At 45.9% G+C, this 20,257-nt stretch overlaps 1 protein-coding gene across 1 annotated transcript in view; it reads right to left on the bottom strand.

Annotated features, from left to right (window-relative positions):
• The window catches only part of MDGA2 (MAM domain containing glycosylphosphatidylinositol anchor 2), a 932,919-nt gene extending 928,740 nt beyond the window's left edge, over positions 1 to 4,179 (bottom strand). The window contains exon 1 of the mRNA XM_077126843.1: positions 4,079 to 4,179. Coding sequence (XP_076982958.1) covers positions 4,079 to 4,151 — 73 coding nt within the window. The 5' untranslated portion in view covers positions 4,152 to 4,179. The remainder of the gene's footprint in view (positions 1 to 4,078) is intronic.
• Positions 4,180 to 20,257: the final 16,078 nt, after the last annotated feature.

Below are 20,257 nucleotides of genomic sequence, written 5' to 3'. Positions count from 1 at the left end.
GCTGTAGGTATTTTAATAAGCATACAAATAGCTGGAGTTAACATTGTAACTCTTGATGATATTTAATATTTCTAATCACTCATTCTACAAATAATTTATAATGCGAGCACAGCAAATAAATGAGGCCAAAATGGATATCAGTTCATTGCTCATTTGATGACTTCAGTTTTCAGCGATATTTAATTCAGTAAAAAGAAAATGCAATCATAACTTTAATACTGAAAGAGTATTTGGGAGGGGGGAATAATAAAAATAACTTTTCAAAATCCAAGAAGGGAGACTCTAAAGCTTACAGGAGTGGCTTTTTAAAGCAATACAAATATATAGCTCCAAAGTGGGTATTTATACACCAGAATACTTAAAATAGTTGCCCTAGGAAACCCACATGATTTTTGTGGTTGTTGCTGCTGCTGTTATGGAGAGGTTTTGCAATCTTTCTCTCAAAAGTGTTTCCAAATAATTTATATTACTGTAATGTCATCTGATAAGGAATATGTAAGACTATACAGGATAAATGTTATGTTTTTTAAAATATGATTTTTCTCTACATGACCTAAAGATTATTTTAGAAGGTTAGATATAGGATAAGGGATAACCTCCCTTGCACAAGCACTAAACCACATACAAAAATCAGCTACTATGCAGTTGATTTGCTAGGCATATTCCAAGATAAATGGGCATATGTGCCTAGGTCTAGAGCAGAAACTTTTACATTTAAGTACCGTACATGTTGCCAAACTGATTAAGCCTAAAAGGAAGAGGGTTAAGTAATTCAAGACCAAATAATCCAAGCATTCAAGCAAATATACTCAATTTACTAAAAAATCTGAATTTAAGTTTAATACTCCTACTTTTTATACAGGCCCACTCACAAATCAACAAAAGAAATTCTGGTCAAAGTTACAACCTTTAAGTACTTGCTTTAATGTTTCAAAGAAAAGTAAATTCTCTGCAAATGTATTCTGATGCACCGCCAGCGTTTTCTAGCTAAGATGGAGGAAGAAAGGGGTTTTCTAGCTATTTCAGGTGGAAATGGTTACAATAAAACGGTTCTAAAACAAGTAAATAATTTTAGGCCGCAATGAAGTGATTTGCCTGGGCTACTGGGAAAGTAATCTTCATTTTCTATTGGCTCTATCTATAGAAAGGCAGTACTGAGAAATAATCCTTCCTGTGTAGTAAAAATGGTTTTATATTGGAAATATATATGGTCCTCATTTGGGCAAATAAAAGAATATGAAAATACAGACTACTCTGTCATTAAAGTTCTTATCTGTGTCTTTTGGAGTTTCTGTTGATAGCCGCCCTAGTTTCCAAATTAATTATCCCCAAGGATCTTCACGTAAAAGGGCGAAAACACCCTCATGATTTTACCCTAAATAAAGGACCTCATACCTGTGTCCTTTACAATCCATCAACGGTTTAGAATGGAATAAAAATAAATGGTTTACTTCCCCATAAATGCTTCAACAAATAAAATAAAACTACTTTAAATTAAGAAAACTCATGATTTACAAAGTCAAAGCAGTGAAACTGTTAAGTCTACGCGAGTGGTTCTCAGACTCCAGACTGCACTGGATTCGCCACCTGGAAAGTCTGTTAAAACACAGCTTCTGGGTGCCACGCTCCAAGTTTCCGATTCAGGAAGTCTGGGGCTTGCATTCCCACCAATCCCAAAGGGGTCCTGCTGCTGCAGCTTCGGGGACCTCCTCCTGCCGAGAACCTAACTTCTGTGATGTGTAAGATAAATCTGACAAGGTAAGAGAAATACATATATATATGCTCATCTAAAATCACCTATCTAAATGACACGATGTTTATAATGGCCAGAGATTAGATTAATAATTTTTACACAAGGCCGGTACTATTCCTAAATATGTGACTAAAAATCACATCAACATCTAAACAAAAGCAAACAGAAGAGATCACAGTGACGGAATCAGCTCAGCAGCTGCAATGCCACCTCCGTTTATAGTTCATCCGCACGGGCACAGGGTTATTTCCATGCAATTATTTCCCACTTGTCTCTCCTACTGGATCTTACCCTCTTCCAATGCCCAACATGAGACTTGCCAGGATAAATAACCTGGGTGACAAAAATGTGGGGAAAATGGAATTCTGTCTTTCTATTCCAGACAGTCCCAGTGACGTGCCCCCACCCCAACTTTCCTCACTTCTCATTATCGTCTGCACACACGCACACACACGCAGACACGCACAGCATTAAAAAAAAAAAACAAAAACTCTTTAGCTGAGATGATCTGAACCAGCCCAAGAGCAATAAAGACGCCATGGGATGAGATAAATTCACCCTCCCACCCCAGGGAAGAACCCCTTGAGGGCTCAATCTCAGGCATTCCTCAATCTCCAGAGTCCTGGCCTCTCTCAGTGCCTCAGGGGACTGCAGAAGTGCCAGCAGAAGAGTCAGTACAAGAATCCCGCGTCTCTTTAGGTCTCACCTCCAGCCTTCAGCCAGGCCCACAGGTCAGCCAAAAGACGGGGCGTGTCACACACACGCATCATTTCCATCCTTACAACCACCAGGTCAGGCAGGTTCTTTTTCCTTTCAGGTGAGAGGTTGGGGAGAGAGGGGATGACGATGCTCAGACGTGGGAAAAATAATGTAGTTGCTTCATAATGACGCAAGGAGGGAACTAAGGGACCTGAGAGGGGAGTGGCCGACGGAGCGCAGCAAGGATCGGGGCTCGAGGTGCAGGGCCTCCACGCCCCCTCGGCACCTGCGCCCCGCAACCCTGAAACGCTCGCGGCTGGCCGTGGAAAGGGTAAGGTCCGGGTGGAAGCTCCTGCAATCTTCTCCAAATCTCCTTTCTCCTCCCAGCGAGCACTCCAGGCCCCCAAAGACTTGGCCCCCTCAAGGTCCCTTCCCACCCCGCCCAGGCCGCAGTCAGTGCCCTGGTACGCAGGGACACAGCTCTTTTCCCAAACGTTCACGTTCACGTTCTTTGGCTCTGGACGGCTTGGTATAGGTGAGCTCTCCTACTGCGGGGCCCCAACCCCAGGGGCTGTGACCTGGATTCTCAGCACACAGCTTCGGGACACGGTCCCCAAGAGCTAGCGGGAAGGGTCCTGGCCTGCTACCCCCTCAAGGAATCCCTCCCTTACCTTCCTTACCATACCTAGAGAACTCAGAAGTTATTTTCTGTTTACGGCACGGACTGCTTGTCCCAGGAGAAGATGTACAACCCAGCCCACTCGCAGCGAAACCCTGTGAGTGCAAACGTGTGTGTGTGAGTGTGTTGCGTGTGCTTCAGTCCTGAAAGCCAAGGGGGCCAACTGCTGACAGACGAAGGAAACTGGATTTGCTCTCGAGGACTTGAAACCTTCGGAGGGAACGAGCTCGCCCTTCCCGGACTGCCAGTCCGCCCAGGTCCCGCTTCTCGGGAGGAGAGCCTGGAACGTGTCCCCGCGGCGGCGAGCTGCGGTCCTGCCCCGGGGCCGAGCGGCGCGCACTTGGCTGTCCGCTCATTCATGCCTCCGCTCACCATTCACACAAACATGCCCCCGAACGCTGGCTGGCACCGAGAAGCTTGCCTGGTAGTTCTGCCTCCCTAAGTCAGTGCTCATGGCAACGGCTGGTGCAGAACGCAACTCAACTGTCCCCCCACTCCCCGAACCGGGAAACCGAGTCATGTAGACATTTATCGGTGCAAAAAGGAAAAGGTGGCGGAGAGGGGTGGGGGGACTCCCGGGGCTCAGATCGCAGCTCCGCTTCGGGGGGAACCGTGCCACCGACACGACCCAGAGTGACATCGCAGTGCACCCCGGCTCGGGCCCCCCGGGGGGGATCAACCCAGCGCCAAGCCCCCCACTCCTCCGCTCCAGCGCGGCGCCGCCGGCTCGACCCGCCCCGGAGCCCGACCGCGGCCGGGGTGAACGGGGCGAGGGGGAGCGGCTCGCAGCCCCGGCCGCCTCCGGGTCGTTCCCGCCGACGGGACCGGGCGGAACCCGAAGGCCGCGCTAGGAGGGGCCCCGTCACCGCCACCGCGGCGCAAGGTGGCCGGGCGGCCCGTCTCGCCGAAGCGGCACAAGGTCACGAGAGCGTGGCGATGGCACTCACCGTACACTCCCTGGCCGCAGATCCCCTCCAGCAGGACCGTCAGGAGCCACACGAGGCCGGGCACTACATCCATCTTCACGTGGACACGGGCATATCCAGCCCCGGGGCGCGCGGCGGGGTCTTCCGGGGGCGGCCGCCGGCCGGGTGCGCTCCGCTCGCCGCGGGGCCGGGCCGAGGGGCCGGGGAGCCGGCGGCCGGAAAAGGGGGCGCCGTCCGTGCGTCCTTCCCGGAGCCGAGCGCAGGAGATTCACACACTCCACACTCATGCACACGCACGCACACACACTCACTCACTCACTCACACCGGGCGCCTCGGGCAGTCGCGGCCGCCCGGGAGGAGAGGGGCCAGGGACGGCAGGGGCGCGGGCGGCCGAGGGTCCTTCCGAAAGCGGCTGAGGCTCCGCGGCGGCGGCGGCGGCGCGCAGGGCGGGCGCGGGCCGAGCCTGGCTCCGGCAGCCGGGGGCGCGGGAAGTGGCCCCTGGCCCGGGCCGCGGCGGAGAGGGCGTCCTCGCCCGGGCTCGCCTTCACAGAGTAAGTGGCGGAGGTCCCCGGAGGAGCGTCAGGAGGCGGCAGCGGCCCGCCCGCCCGCAGCCCGGAACCCCCAGCCCTGCGGTCTCGCCTTCCCCCATTCCATCAGTTGCCATTGCAACGCCAATCCGGTGACACCAGGCAGCCTCGCATCGCCGAGCGGGAAGGCGAGGAAGAGGAGGCGTGGGGCCGGGGGCCGGGGCGGCGGGGGAGGGGCCGCGGGGGGGGAGGGGGGAAGGGGACCGACTCGGAGCCGCGGGTGCGCGTGGAGCTCGCCGGGCCACCCGCCGCCGCCGCCGCCGCCGCCACCACCACGGCCGTCTCCCGAAGAGCCTTCAGCGCCGGGCCGGCAGGCGGGGGGCTCGGGCCGGCCGCACCGGGGCCGAGGGCTGGAAGCGCGGGCCAGGCATCGCCACCGGCAGGACGCGGGGCCCGCCGGGCGGACCTCCAGATGCGCACCCGCCGCTCCGCGTGCCCACGGCTCGGCGCGCGTCCTCCCCGCCTCGGCGCCCACCCCGCCAGGTGGAGGGGCGGGGGAGGGGGCGGGGCGGGGGCGGGGGCGGGGCGGGCCTTCGGAGGAGGGAGCCGCAGAAGGGCTTCCCCGCCTGGACCCCGCGGGCGGCCGGAGGTGCGCGCGGAGCAGCCGCGGGCGGAGGGCACCCCCTGCCCGGCCACCGCTCGGGGTCCAGCTGCGGCGCCCAAGACTCGCGGCTGCCCGGGACGCCTGGCTGTGCGCCGGGCCGCGCGCCGCGGGGGCAGAGCGCAGGAGGAGGAGGCCGAGGAGGAGGAGGAGGAGGAGGAGGAGGACAGAGCGCCGAGCGGAGGCCGCGGGCTGCCGGGCAGGGAGGCTGAGTGCGGTCACGTTGGGCGCTACGTGCCGAGAGCGCCCGCCGCAGCCGCGCGACGTCAAAGCCGGGGCCGCAGCCCTGCCGCCCGCCAACGCCGCCTCCTCGGCCGGCCCCGCTCCGCCGCCGCGCGCCCTCGTCCCCCCCGTGGCCGCCGGGCCGCACGGCACCCACAGGCCGCAGCCTGCCGCGCCCCGCGCCCCCGCGCCCCCTCGCTGGTCTCCGCGGCCGCTGCTCGGGTCGGCCCGCCCGCCCCCTCCTACCCGGGCTCGCCCGTGGGCGGCCTGTCCCCGCCCGCCGCCCCAGGTCTTCCGGGACCCGTCCTGCTCGGCTGGACGGCGCGATAGGCCACGGCAGCTGGGACTCCCCACGGCTGTGTCTTCACCGGGAGACGGGGTGATCAAGGCAGATGGATGCTCGGGGGCAGGGACCCTAGGAGCCCCGAGCCTGGTTAATTTTATAGGCAGTGTCTCTCCGAAAGTTAATAGCTTTGAAAATCTTTTCCTTTGGGTGAAAGAGAGTCGGTCGTTGGGGCAGTGAGTTCGGATGCTCGAAGAGCTCAAGAAATCCAGAGTTACAAAAGGATGAGAAAATCCAAGGCATCTTTAATTTACATATACTTCGCCAAAAATTAATAGGGAAAAATCTGCAAACATAGTAGTGGTTCCTGAGTGTTTTCCTGTAATCACAATTAGTGCTTCTTGCATGCGGCCTACGTTCCTGAATATATTCTTCACTACCCAGGTGGCACACGGTAGGGAGGTGAGTATCATGGGTGAAAGCGCATGTTCATTTGTAGTATGGAGCGTGGTCATCATTTATCTGCTCCCATCACAGACTGATAGAACATACTGCAGGCCCCGCTCCACTGCTGTACTTCTGCCGGGGAGAGGGGTTCCCAAGCTCAGGAAAATACATAATCCCAGTGTTTTCCACCAGGGCCCTTTTCCTCAATGAAACGAATTATGCATCTCAGTTTATAGGGTATGATCCAGGGGCTTATAAGAGGAACCAGGAATTGGGGGGGGGACCCCCAAACGATGCCTGACATACCGTTGCTGATGCTTTCTCAGTGAAATGCCGCTTTCCCTAGTCGAAATTAAGTGTGGCTTTAGAAGCAAAGCTCAGTATGTGACAGTTCTGAAGGGAAATGAATGAGGCTCCCTCCCGGCTGCCCCTCGGTGTGTGGGGGTCGGGGGGGTAGGCAGGCTGTCTTATGTTTCTGGAGATGTGCCTTTTAGAAGTGGATTATTCCTGCAGCCCGCAGCGCAGCAGCTTCCCTAAGGCAGGAAACTGCGACTCCGCCCTCACGTCGCAGCTGCGAATGGGTCGTGTGGATGAAACGCTTCCAGATTTCAGCTGATGATGCTCTGAAACGGGACATTCCTTTCGCATTGATCCTGTCCTGTTTGACCATCGTTTATGGAATTATAGGTCTTTTGAGTGCTTGTAAGACTCTAGAATATTTTATTATCCCCAAAGCCAATGAGTGTGTCACTTTAACGAAACCAGGCTAAGTGAGAATACCTGATGGGGGTCACATGTCTTAACCTTTGACCTTAGGACCTAGGCTTCAGGAATTTAGGGCCTTTCTTTGCCGTGTACTGCGCATGTGTGCCTGGGGAAAGAGCTTGCATCCACGGCCCTCCGCAGTTACGGAGTTGGGAAACACTCTCGTGGACGAGGTCGTGTCACGATTCATGTCCAGTGGGAAGCAGGCCAGGCGCATCTGTTCAGGGCCAGGTCTTATCCTGGCTGCTGGACATTCAAAGATATATAAGGCATCATTCCCTCCTTCCAGAAACGCACGATCTCGTGTGTCTAGACCTCTCCTGGCACTGTAAATGCAAGGAATACACGCAGTCCCAGGACACAGGATTTTTTCAGGTGAACCAGTAATTGGGTTCTATAACAGTAAAAACAACAAGTGCACTTGATTTATGTGAATTTACTGTATTTTTTCCCTATGGGAATACTGGGCAGATTACTTATAGAGACAATCGTCCAATTCAATCAACCACGGTGTTTTTGTTTGGTTTTTTTTTTCTTCCTGAATTTCGACATTTATGAGGCTTCACTGACCAAAAGGTGTGATGTGTATAGGTGCACCTTAGCACTAGCTATTAGAGCCCTCCAGGTGGGGTACCTGAGTCAGGGCTTAAGGACAGGCAGGGAGCTGCGTCATCAGAAAACGGGAAGGAGCTGTAGAGCACAGGTCCAGAGACTCTAAGCAAATCAGACCCAGGATGCTCTGTATCTCCCAATTAGAGCAATTGCCTGCCGGACCTGTGTAAATATCTTCAGGGATTTCCAGTTGCTTGGATTTTGCATGGTGAATATGGGTGTTGCAGGGAGCCTAGAAGCTTGAGCAGTCACACGCTGCCTTACTGCGAGAACCCAGTCAAGAGCATTCTTTTGTCACTGACAGGATCAACAACGGACATTTTGTCACTGGTGGTGGCAGGACTTTGGAAACGTAGGGGTTCTCGACTGATATCTCGAATTACCTTTATAACCTGCTATCGTTTTATTGACTGTCATTTCACTCTTAACTTCTCTCACTATTCTTCAGTAGGAGCGTGATTCCAAGCTGGGTAACAGAAGGGAGGCAGGATCATGGAAAGAGTCAGGGCTTGGCAGAAGAGCCACTCAAGGTTGTGGGACAGAAATGAGAAAATTGGTGACTCTGGAGATGCAGCTGGGTAGGGCAAACTCAAAATTCTCAGTGGCAGTGCAAGGTCTGCCCTATCCTTCCACTCTGGCCTCTCCCGGCAACACAAATACCAGTTTGGACCAGGCCTTGTCTATTATTTACCACTTCTTCCTGTTCCCTCATTGCCCTTTAAACTGATTTCCATGCACACGACTGCCTGGCCAGTTCGTGAAAGTAAACACGAATGTAGAAATCCAAAGTGACATCTGGGTCATCTTTCAGGAACACTGCTCCTTGGCCTATTGCTCCATACTTGCTTGGGCTTGTTTTATTCTTTTTGGTTACAGATTCTCTGCCCGTATTGTAGCTGGATGGGAGCGAATCGTACCTCAATTGGCTGTGTCTCTGGACTCCTCACCTAGTCCTTTTCTTCTGAGGTGTGTCCCAGATCTCCTTCAGAAAGCCCCATCGCCCTACTCAGACATGTACCTGAGACCCCAAACTATCATTCCCTTAACTTCTACCCAGTGGATGAAATCTGTAACCCAGATCAGGACAGAGTGATAAAACCCTATAATTAGTATCAACCCTGCCATGCAAAAAACCTAATGGTCATTTTCTTCTGTGGCTAAATCCCTTTTCACTTAATTTTCTTTCCTGTTCTAAATAAGAGCTACTAACATACAGGCTTAGAAGGCTCAGCAGCATCACCCAGGACAGGCTGTTTAGAAGATACTGAAGATGTGATTTCCTATCACAGAGGTGTAATACAGCATTGAGGATTGCAGGCGCTGGTCATTTCCAGCAGGAGAGCATGGGGCACTAACTCAAAAGCAGCAGGGTTGGTGTTGTTTTGAGTGTGAATGAGGATTTACTTCTGGGAAGCAGAATCATCTCTCAACCAGAATTTTATGAGAATAAAAAGGAGAATGAGAACACCAAGTGCAAAAGGCTAGGAATCAGAAAGCAGGCAAAGTCCCCATTTAATGAACTGAGAGGGTTCGAAGAAAGAGATATGACTGCAGGGAACAATAAAATACCCAAAGAATAATTCCTGAAGGTTACAAATCCGGGGTCCAAATAGCGAAAGAGGAGGCCAGGAGAGGCTGGACATGTAATTAGCTTTGACAAGGTGCCAAGGTAATTTGTTATGAGGTGATGGGACTGAGGTCTCAGATGTATCCCAGCTGTCAGAAAGGAGTATCTGACAAAATGAGGAAAGTAGCGGTGGAGAAAAAAACACCTGAGGCAAGGGTCTTGCTCTTGGTAAACTCCCCTCAGCTTACGGGTGGTGGCGCACTTACTTGATAACGGGCATTCTTTCTAATGTAGTCTCCCGTCAAGCCCAACATGATCGTGTCTAGTTCTAGACTTCAAGGGTTTCTGAACTAAGCCATATACTCCAGGGTTCCGTACCACTCGTGATTTCTGCACAGCTTGCATCTTAAACCCACTGATTTTTTTTTAGGTCTACCTTCCTGAGCCATAACCTTGGTCATCTTTATTACCCCTACGTATATTTATTCAAATTCGGGCATGTCTCCTTGAACCCTGGTATCACCGTGACACTATTTCCGTAGCAGTCGCAAAGCCAGTGTGTTCAGGAGTAGAAGATGCCCGGTGCAGGGCAGGGTTACCTGTGAAGATGACCATCTGAACTTCTACTCCAGACTACTAGAACCTCTCACCTTCACGGTGGCCTTGGTATTTGCCTTCTCCCACGTAATAAGGCTGCTGTGACAAAGTACCCCAAACTGGGTGGCTTAGAACAGCAGAAATGCATCCTCTCCCATTCTGGAGGCTAGGAGTACAAAACCGACGTGTCGGCAAGCTGAGTTCCTTCTCGGGGGCTCAGGGAGAATTTGTACCTTGACCGTCTCCTGGCTTCCACCCCAGTCTCTGACGTCATCCCCACCCGGTGTTCTCCTCTGTGTGTGACTCTGACTCTGTACACAGAGATTCCTCTTCTTATAAAGACAACAGTCCTGACCTCCCTAATCTGGTAGGACCTCGTCTTAACTTGATTACATCTGTAAAGACTCTATTTTCAAATAAGATCACATTCACAGGTTCCAGGTGGACTTGGATTATGGGGGGACACTACTCAAATTAGTAGATCCCGTAAAATGAAATGAGCAAAAAGTTATTGAGAGTTTAAAATAAAATAATGCATGTAGGATTCAGAGTTCAGTACTTGGCATCTAAGTGCTCAGACAATATATTACTATTATTGTTCAATACTTTCTAATTTCATAGTTGTTAGGGAATATTAGCATATGGGTGCTGATACCTTGAAAAGTTTCATTTGGGGGGCTGGCTTACAGCTCAGTGTCTTTAGTTTCTGTTTTGTTTTGTCGCTGTTGTTTTTGCATGGGCAGGCCCCGGGACTCAAACCTGGGTCTGCCGCATGGCAGGAAAGAACTCTGCCACTGAGCCACCATGGCCCACCTGAGTGGCTTTAGTTTTATAAGTATAATGAAGTGGTTTTCTGTAAAAGCATTACGTACTTTCATTTGAAGTTCATCTGCCCCGTTTCCATCCAGTCACATACAATTCTGAAACTTTTGTAATGATTTGACATTTCAGTTGTTGTGAGTAGCTTAACATCCTTGGAAAACTTGAAAACTTCAGAGTGCAAACCTGCATCAAGATTATTTTTGAAAATGCCACATCCCAGGATACATCCCTGACGAGCTCTACAGCTTAAATATTACTGCAGAGAGCTTTCTGTGTTTCACTAGGCATGGTTTACTGTCTCTTAGAAATAGATTAGTATGAAATGATGCTTGCACTTCTAGCTCACCAGTGGACCAGAGAAAAGATGTACATCCAAGTTGGATTAGAATTTTGCCCTGGAAATATAAAGAAATCAACTGTTTCTGACAAAGAAGTGATTTGATTAAGCCACTGTTATAATATAAATGTCAAAAATTGTCCTCAAGAGCCTGTATGTGGAGCAATTTACAAATTGACCTATAATAAAAAATAAAGGGAAGGAAATTTGGGGTCATAACTAGGTGAGTCGGTTGAAATTTGCCATCACATCACATAGTTATAGAAATACCACTTTTAAATTTCTCTGTATAATTAAGCACAGCCTGCTTGTGAGCTCCTCCTATCACCGAATATTTGGAAAACCTCAAGGAAACACAGGGTCTTCTGCATTTAGACTTAGTTCTTTTCATGAAATTACCCGGTTTTTCGGGATGTCTCTCAATCCTTTTGCTTATCCTCACCCCACGGTGGTGCTTGATATCTGGTCTTGTTAGAGGAAAGGAATATCTCATTTTACCTCCACTTGATCTTAGGGGTCTGCCCTGGCCCACTGCACCCCACCGCTCACATCTTCACCCATCTGTGGCTTCAAGTTCTAAAGGCTGAGCTTCTCCTCCCGGACCCGTCCAGCCATTGACACCCTGAGGCACCCTCCTCGGAGGCCACCAGGAGTCTCTGGATGCACGTGACTCATAATGGGAAACCAAATGACACTCTTTCCTTCTCTTTTGTCCTGAATATACAACACTGACATCTTCACTCCTTTCTAGATTCCCCTATTGGCAGTCTGTGGGACATTTTCCTCCAAATATTAAGGCAGGATTTGAACAATAAGCTTTCTCCACCACAAAGTTCTTCAAGTATAAGAGGGTTGTTTTTTCCAAAACAACCACCAGACATGGCAGGGAAATCTCCCTTCAGGGACGTGCATAGACTTATCTTCCACCTCTGTTGTCTCTTTTTTTCTTTCTCTTTTCTCTCTAGTTCCTCTGCTGTCCTCCTGCCCCCCGCCCCACCAAAAGTCTCCCACCAGCCCAGTAGGGTTTTCGCCTTCCTTATGAAGGGAAAAGCGGACTTTATTTCAATCCCACTTTCTTTCTACTTTTTTGGTTCATAGATAAATGTCTGTGATCTGAGTCCTCCAAGTCATAACTTAATAATTTAAAGTTAGGGTCAGGAAGTTCCCCTCAAAGCATTTTTTTCTCTCAAATGCCTCATAGTTCTGTTTCCCCCTGGTTCCTGCCCTTTCTCTGAAGGGATGCTTAGCTCTAATAAATGAGCAGCAAGAATTATAGGGAATCGGAAACAAACTGAATAGAGTTCTACCCTCTATGCATAAGTTAGTAAAGGGATAGAGCCAGCCCCTGCCTCCTTGGGGTCCAGGAAGGTGAAATATGCTAGAACAGATACAAAGGAGGGCAGGACTAGCAGGGTTCTAGGGGGAAGGAGTAGGAAGAAGTGCCTTAAAGGAGGGCAAGGAAGGTAAGAGCTGCCAATGACTGATACATCTGATGTAGATTAGCAAGATAACCTGGAATTTCCAAGAGAAGAAACCTAGGATGTCCTAGAGAAGAATTAAGGAGAGCAGCTCCAGTGCTACCCTCTGTGTGTCTGACCAACACCCCTCTATTCAGCAAACACCTTGAGAAAAGAAGCATCTCACTTCCTCTCTCTACTCTCTTTTTCCCACGCTCTGGCCAGAAGGAGAGGCTTCCTCTTTTCTTCCTGTTTGTCTACCTTAAATAAAGCTCACCTACAGCAGTAGCTTTCAAACTTTTTCTTTCCTTTTTTTAAGAGCTTCAATCCACAATAAGAAACATGGCTTATGTCATCACCCTGGGCACATACTCACCTATCACAGCCTGTGCAGATCTATAAAGAACCAAAACACTATTTTCTCACAAAGCAGTCACCCTTACCACTTGCAAAGTATTTTCGTATGTTTTTGTCTATCCTTTGCCAATCCATTCCTCTCCATTCTCTCCCGTATTATTTCATTTTCACAAAGTGTGAGTTGATCGTAATGAATTTTATTCCATAACTCCTTGATGTGCCATACATCAGAATTTGGAAAACGCTGATTAAGTCCACATGCCTGCATTTGACATGCTGCAGTTTGTTTTAAAACATCAAAACCTGGGAGACACCATGTTGAGTGAAGTAAGGCAGACACAAAAGGACAAATTTTGTATGATCTCACTGATGTGAGATACTTAGGAAAAACAAATTCATAGAGTCAGACTCTAGAATTCAGGTGACTAGGGGGCAGGGTGCGGGTAGAGAATATAGAGTTAAGGCTTAAAATGTGCAGAGTTCCCAGTGGGGATGATGAAAAAGTATTAGTAATGGATGGTGGTGATAGAAGCACAGCATTGTGGATGCCATTAGCAGCACTGAATTATATATGTGAATGTGGTTAAAAGGGGACATTTTAGATGGTATATCTGTAACTAGAATAAAAAATAAATAAATCCATGAAATTGTGCAACACAAACATTAAACCTAAGTTAAATTATGGAGTGTCGTTAATAATACAATTATAAGAAGTTCCTGTCATCGATTGTAACAGACGTTCCGCACCAATGCGAGGTGCTCATGATACAGTGGTATATGGGAATTCTGTATTTTATGCATGATTTTTCTGTAAATCTACAACTTCTCTCATACAATGTTAAGATTAAAATTAAGCAGATCCTCTTTACATAAAAAGCCTGAAGAGAGTTATGTTCCCTCATTCTCTGGCCCCAAGACAATAAATCTCTTATTAGATGTTGGACGAGGAATGTCTGTTAAGCATATATTTTGAATGGCATACTTCTTTACATAGTTTTATCCTATTTTTAAAATTTTATAGAGTGGCATCTTTCCATGGCAATAGAAATCAACAGTAACATTTTTAATGGCTGAATAAGGCCCCAATAATGAATGCAATGCAGTTATTTAACCAGTTTCTCTTTCCTTGGACATTTGAGTTGTTTCAAAAAGTTATGTACTAGGGAGGACACAGATAATAAACAAGAAAACAAGCAATCAGGATAATTTCAGGTTGTGAGAAGTACTATTGACAAACATACAAGGGTTGCTAGTGTGTGAAGGGATGGCAGAGTAGATCAGATGATGTGGTTAGAAAAATGATTTTAAGATGAGGCCAAAAGGATGAAAGGCCCATGTGAAAAGAAGGGGTGAGATCTACTTGGGAAACCACTAGGGCTCCTGGGGCCTGGTGCATTCAAGGAACAAAGGAGGCTTTCTGAGAAAAAGTCAAGGACCAAGCCAGAAGTCATGAGGAGCCCCATAGGCAAGGAAAAAGAGGTATTTTCATCTCAGTGAAATGGAGAGTCCCTAGACAATTGAAAAGAGAGAGGGGGAGAGGATAGAGAGGCGAGGGGAAGGATAGAGAGAGAGACGGCTTTATTATCATTAGGTGTGCAGGGGATGGCTATGAGTGAATGGGTCTGAGCACTGACCATATAAAGTTACAATCAATTTCAGAGTTCAGGAAATAAACAAAGACACATATCTAGAAGCATAGCATGCTTCCGCATTCACTTAGGTCTTTTTATTGCCTTTAATAATATTTTATAATTTTCTTCACATAAGTTGTACATTTCTCTAAAATAATTCCTTGGCCCTAGGAATAAGAAATTTTAAAAACTGTATTTTCTAATTGGTTATTGTTGGCATGTAGGGGAGGTATGTAATTTTATATATTCATTTTTTAACAGCTGAAATTGCTTATTAGATCTATTTTTCTTTTCATTGATTGTCTTCAGTTTATCAGTTAGTGAGACAATTATATAATCTGCTAATAATGATAGTTTTGTTTGCTGCTTTCTTGTAGTAATGAGTCTCCAGCCTTCCTTTTCTGTGGGATTTTATTGGCAGGAACTTCCATTATAACATTGAAAAATGATAGTGATGATTAATTCCAGATTTTAATTGGAGTGCTTCTAGAGTTTTGCAGTTCAGAATGCTATTGTGTTTAGGTTTCAAACAAATATACAGTTTCTAGTTTAACAAAAGATTTGTTTTCGTTTTGTTGTTTTAGTTTCTTGGTGGTGGTGTTTACCTGGCTACCCTTCCACCTAACTCTTCCAATCTGAACGGCTGATGAGGTTCACAAAATGTCTTTTGGACAAAAATTGCAGTAATTTCTTTGATGAATTTAAATTTAGGATTATTGCAATCACAATGACAGCTATCAAGTAAGGACAACTTATAGTGTACCAAGCAACATGCTAGATATTCTATTACTTAATCATCATGATATATACGGGAGAAAGATATGTCCATATGTATTTGCATCTGGGAAAAGCTGAGATTTGGAGAGATTATTTTCAGTGGTCGACAAAACGTTCTAAATTCAACTCTATTTAAAGGTAAGTGTTTGATGGATTTTAACATAATCAGCCAAACAGTTTGCATTGCTATTAATACAAATATGGATATTTACTATTATTAGCTATTTGCTGAAAAATTATGTAAACTCTAAACCGCTTACATATCTAAGCCATTAAATTTCTTAATACATTCAATCTTTGAAATGACGACATGTGTCAGGGTCTATCATTATTCATACTTTATATAGATGATGTGGTGGATGGGGGGTGGACGCCCACCCCAGTTTGGGCGTCCCCTTGACCTTGTTCCATATTCTGGTGGGTGTGATGCTCTGGCAGTAGGATCTCTTGAAGCTGCTGCTCAGCTAAGGTGTGGCCCAACTGCATCAGGTTGGGTTTTAACCCTGATTACTGCAGTCCTTTAGGAGCAGAATAGGATTAAGACAGAGAGAGAGAAAGTCACAGAGAGAAGCTAGACGTCAGCAGAGCCCGGAGGAAAAACGGGAAGGCATAGTCATGTGACAGAAAAGCCAAGCACGTAGGACTGCTGGCAGCCGGACCCAGAGTGCCACCGTCTTTGGGGAGAAAACAGCCTCGCTGGGGCCTTGAGGTCGAGCTTGTTCTAACCCCCAGACTATGAGCCAGCAGATTCCCGTTGTTGAAGCCAGCTAGAGCGCTAAAACAGAGGCACAAACTGAGCCACAGGGGGTCTATTAGGCAGAAATGCTCTGTATTTCTGGGGGGGGGGGAAAGACCTTGTAGAATTCCTTCAATCAAGTATAGGATTTACCAATAATTTCATTGAGAATTCTCTTACATTTATATTCCTAATTAAGACTGGTCTGAACCTTCATTTTTGTGCCAAAATCAAGTTGATTGGAAACTTTCTAACTTTTATGAGCTGCAGAATATCGTAGAAATTATTACATGAAGGTACGAAAGAGCTCAGTTGCTATTCACCTGGACCAGCGTGTTTCTGGAGTGGAGTCTCTTTGCTTGAATTTATGGCATCGTAACAGACAATTCTTCACCATTTATTGAAACGCAGTTGTATTGTGAGTGGTGTTGTCGTAAAAGTTACTGAAAACTCCTCACAATCACTTTTCTCTTCTCAAAACTAAGTACTTTGGGCGGGCCGCGGTGGCTCAGCGGGCAAGAGTGCTTGCCTGCCGTGCCGGAGGACCCCGGTTCGATTCCCGGCCCCAGCCCATGTAAAAAACAAACAAATAAACAAAATATAATAAAACAAGAAAATGTTTAAAAATGTTTCCCTTTCTTCCTCCCTTCCTTCCTTCTCTGTCTTTCCTTCCTTTCCTCCCTCTCTCTTAAAAAAAAAAAAAAAAAAAAACTAAGTACTTTTCTCTTTTGTATGTATCAGAATATATGTGTTTTGTCAAGTTTTCACGTTTTAGCTATTTTTTGTTTCTTCAATCAACCAGCTTTCAAATTTCTCTGTTATACTGTTTCATGTTTTCTAATTGCTTTTGTTTTTTCTCTCTAATAACTGCTATCTCTTAATTTCCTTGGGCTAATTTTGGTGTTCAAGTTATAACTTCAGACGAATGCATAGTTTATTTCTATCTTTACCTGTTTACTGATGAAAGTAGCTTTTTTACATCTTGTTCTGAGTGGAGAATTTGTGTTCTATTTTTAACATCTCGTGTTATTATTTCTGTTCATTGTAATATATAATATAATTATAGTTTTGGATTCTTGGTTGAATGAAGAGTTGCCAAGGAAAATTAAAGAAAGAAAACTTGCTTTTGGTTAGTTATTTCCCATGTTCATTAAATCATAATGAGACAATGTAGATTATCAAATTTCTATTTTTCCAATTTGTTGAAAATGTCCCATGTGGCCCTTGTAGAAGGTTTTTTTTCCCTAGATAAATATTTCATGGATTCCAAAAATACTGTGTGGTCTTAAACTGTGAGATACAAATACATGTATATATAATCCATCTTCTTATTTAGATTTTGTACATGTTCTGTTTTCTGGTAACATTTTGATGCCTGCTGGGCCAATGTATTTTGTCACTCATTATTGCAGAAGAGAAGTCCGAGGCCAGCTTCAGATATTTACTTTTTCTCTCCCGGCTCTTTCAATATTTTTACTTCATTTTTATGATTCATATATTTTCTCAGGGTGTATCCAGATAAGGACTTTCCCCAGCAATTATACCTTGAATATAGCAAGACCTTTCTCAGGGAAGAAGTATTTTCTCTTAATTATGTCTACTTAGTTTATTCTAGTCAATTTCAGAAACAAGTAATACCTGTATCTTGGAACTCCTTTCTCTAGCTCCGATCATATATATATATATATCATATATATATATACATATATATATGATATATATATCATATCGCTAACTTCTAGCTATCTCTAGCCCTGTCTATCTACTATCTATTCATTTATCTCATTACTTAAACTTTGTCATTTCCCTGTTCTGGGAACTTTCTCATGTTCCTTGTATACATCACTGCTTTATTTTCCCAAATCTCCACTGCGGGGGATGTCCACTCAAAGGTCAAGTGGATATTTTAACTTCATTGCTGCACGTTCGTTGGAAACATTTGATAATTCGCTCATTGCCTTTTACTGTACCTTGTTTTTGTTTTTCTTTTTTTTATGTCTCCTCCTACCCCGACACACAGGAGGTCATTAATCCTGGATTTTTTTAGGTGTGTAAAATAAGTGAAAATTTCTTCTAGGTCCTGTAATTATTATTGAAGATGTGCTCTTCCCAGCACCGTTCCTGCCTTCATTTGCTGCATTGTTGTTTTATTTTCACTGATCCAGTGGTGGTAATTTTTCTGTTTAATAGAGAGGTTAGATCAGTCCGGGTTTAACTTTTAAAAGCAGAGGGAACATATGAATTGTTTCAGGTTCTTTTCTCTTTCTCTTTTGAGATAGGCAAATTCTTTTCAGAGGGCCAAAGTAGAGGGTAGGCTGAGATACCCTTAGCAAAGAGCAGGATGTGCAATGTGCTATAACTTCAGGCCATTTTTCTACCACTTGCATAACCTCATTGTTCTGGTTCTAAACAAGTGAAGTACGTAAAACTTTTATAATTCCAACCAATTATAGGAATCTTTAACTGCGTAGGAATCTTTATATCTGCCACCTTTTCTGTGCTCACTTGTAGGAGTTATACTTTCCAGAAAATATGTCTCGCTTCCTCTGCAAATGGTACCTGAAAGGAAGAGGGTTGGCTGTCTAATGTTTATGTAATACAGACCCTAAATTGGGGTGTATATAAAGCATCTTCCTTATTAGATTTTAGGCCACCCTTGACTTTTATGTTAAGTAAAGTAAAATTTCCACCTGGGTTGGCCATTCTGGAAACGTCCCATTTCTGAGAAGGGCTTTTTAAAAGACAAATCAGTTGAGACTCAGGGGTTTTCTGACAAATGAAATGCTTCATACGGAACTGCAGATAAGCAACGCCTACTGATAAACCAGTTTCCATCCAGAACAGAGAGTTTATCAGATTGCACAGGTATACCAGGCTAATCTATGTATATCTGCTCCCCACTTTGTAAGAAGATGGAAGTTTAAAGTCAGTCAATCACAACATTTTCTCACTTGCTTTCACGTTCGCCCAATATGAACTTCCCCTTTCCATCCCCTTTGTGGCATTTTCTTCTACTTTTTGAATGGGATGCTACCAGATTCATGGATTGTTTATAAAACTGTGAGACCTTAAATTGCATGAAAAGCTTTTCTTTAACAGGCAGACCAAAGCTAGAATATGATCTTTCTTTATTTTTCCCCCTCTCCTTCAAATTAACATCTACTTATATTTTTAAGTCTGTTGGTTCGTCTCAGAATTTAGCCTAAGGTTAAGTGTCTGTTTTACTCCTGTATTAGTTTGCTAAAAGCTGCTGGAATGCAATATACCAGAAATGAAATGGCTTTTATAAGGGGATTATATTATGTTACAAGTTTACAATTTTAAGCAAGTGAAAGTGTCCAAATTAAGGCACCAACAAGAGGTTACCTTCACTCAAGAAAGGCTGATACTCTCTAGAACACCTCTGACATCTGGGAAGGCACGTGGCTGACGTCTGCTGGTCCTTGTTCCTCATTCATTGCTTTCAATTCTGATGCCGGTAGTTTCCTCTCTAAGCATCTTTGGGCCTTCCCTCAGTTTCCCTGGGATACAGCTCTGGATTCTGGATGGCTTAGCATCTCATGGGACAGCACATGGTGAAGTCGGCTGGGCTCTGCCTTGTCCAGGCATCTGGTCTCTCTGTGGGCACTCCAAGCATCTCCAAACACCTGTGTTTCTGAAGCAGCTGTTCTCCAAGCATATGCATCTTCCCTGAGTTTCTTCAAAATGTTCCCTCTTTGAAGGACTCCAGTAAAGTAATCAAAACTCACCTTGAATGGGTGGAGTTATATCTCCATCTAACCAAAAGTCACACCCACAATTGGGCGTGTCACATCCTGGTGGAGATAACCTAATCAAAAGCATTTCCACTGTACAATATCGAATCAGGTTTATAGGACATAGCTGTGTGGGGTACACAGCACTTTTAAACTAGCACAAGTACTTAGCAGTTTTTGTCTTTTTTTGTTTTATTTTCTTGGTACTTGTGGGGAGGAGGCTGTGTTAGTGATCTTCAGTCAAACATATTTGCTATTGATATTATCATGTTTAATTTTCTTGAGCTATTTCAATCTAAGTGATTCTTTCTACTTCCATTCTTGTAGACAACCCAGAATGAGAGGTGCCATTTTTCATATTGTTACTTAGAAGCCATTAAAACTTTTCCTTAGTTTGTAGTCTTTGGGTTATTTTGCATTTCCTTAACTTACCCTTATTGCTTGCAAGGGGCCTATAAAGAGAATAATGAAATCACAAAATCTCATAATATAAGCCTCACTTTATAGCAACAGGAATGAAACTGGCACGACATCAATACTTGTCATCAGTTTTGAAAGTGGAAGAAGTCTTGGTTCAAAATCTGAGAGAAAATACTCAGCACCCCAAAGGCAGACAAAGCCACTGCACCCAAAATATTGTATATTC

Source organism: Tamandua tetradactyla, chromosome 14, assembly GCF_023851605.1.
Source record: "Tamandua tetradactyla isolate mTamTet1 chromosome 14, mTamTet1.pri, whole genome shotgun sequence".
NCBI classification, from domain to species: domain Eukaryota; kingdom Metazoa; phylum Chordata; class Mammalia; order Pilosa; family Myrmecophagidae; genus Tamandua; species Tamandua tetradactyla.
This window is presented reverse-complemented; position numbering and strand designations above follow the sequence as displayed.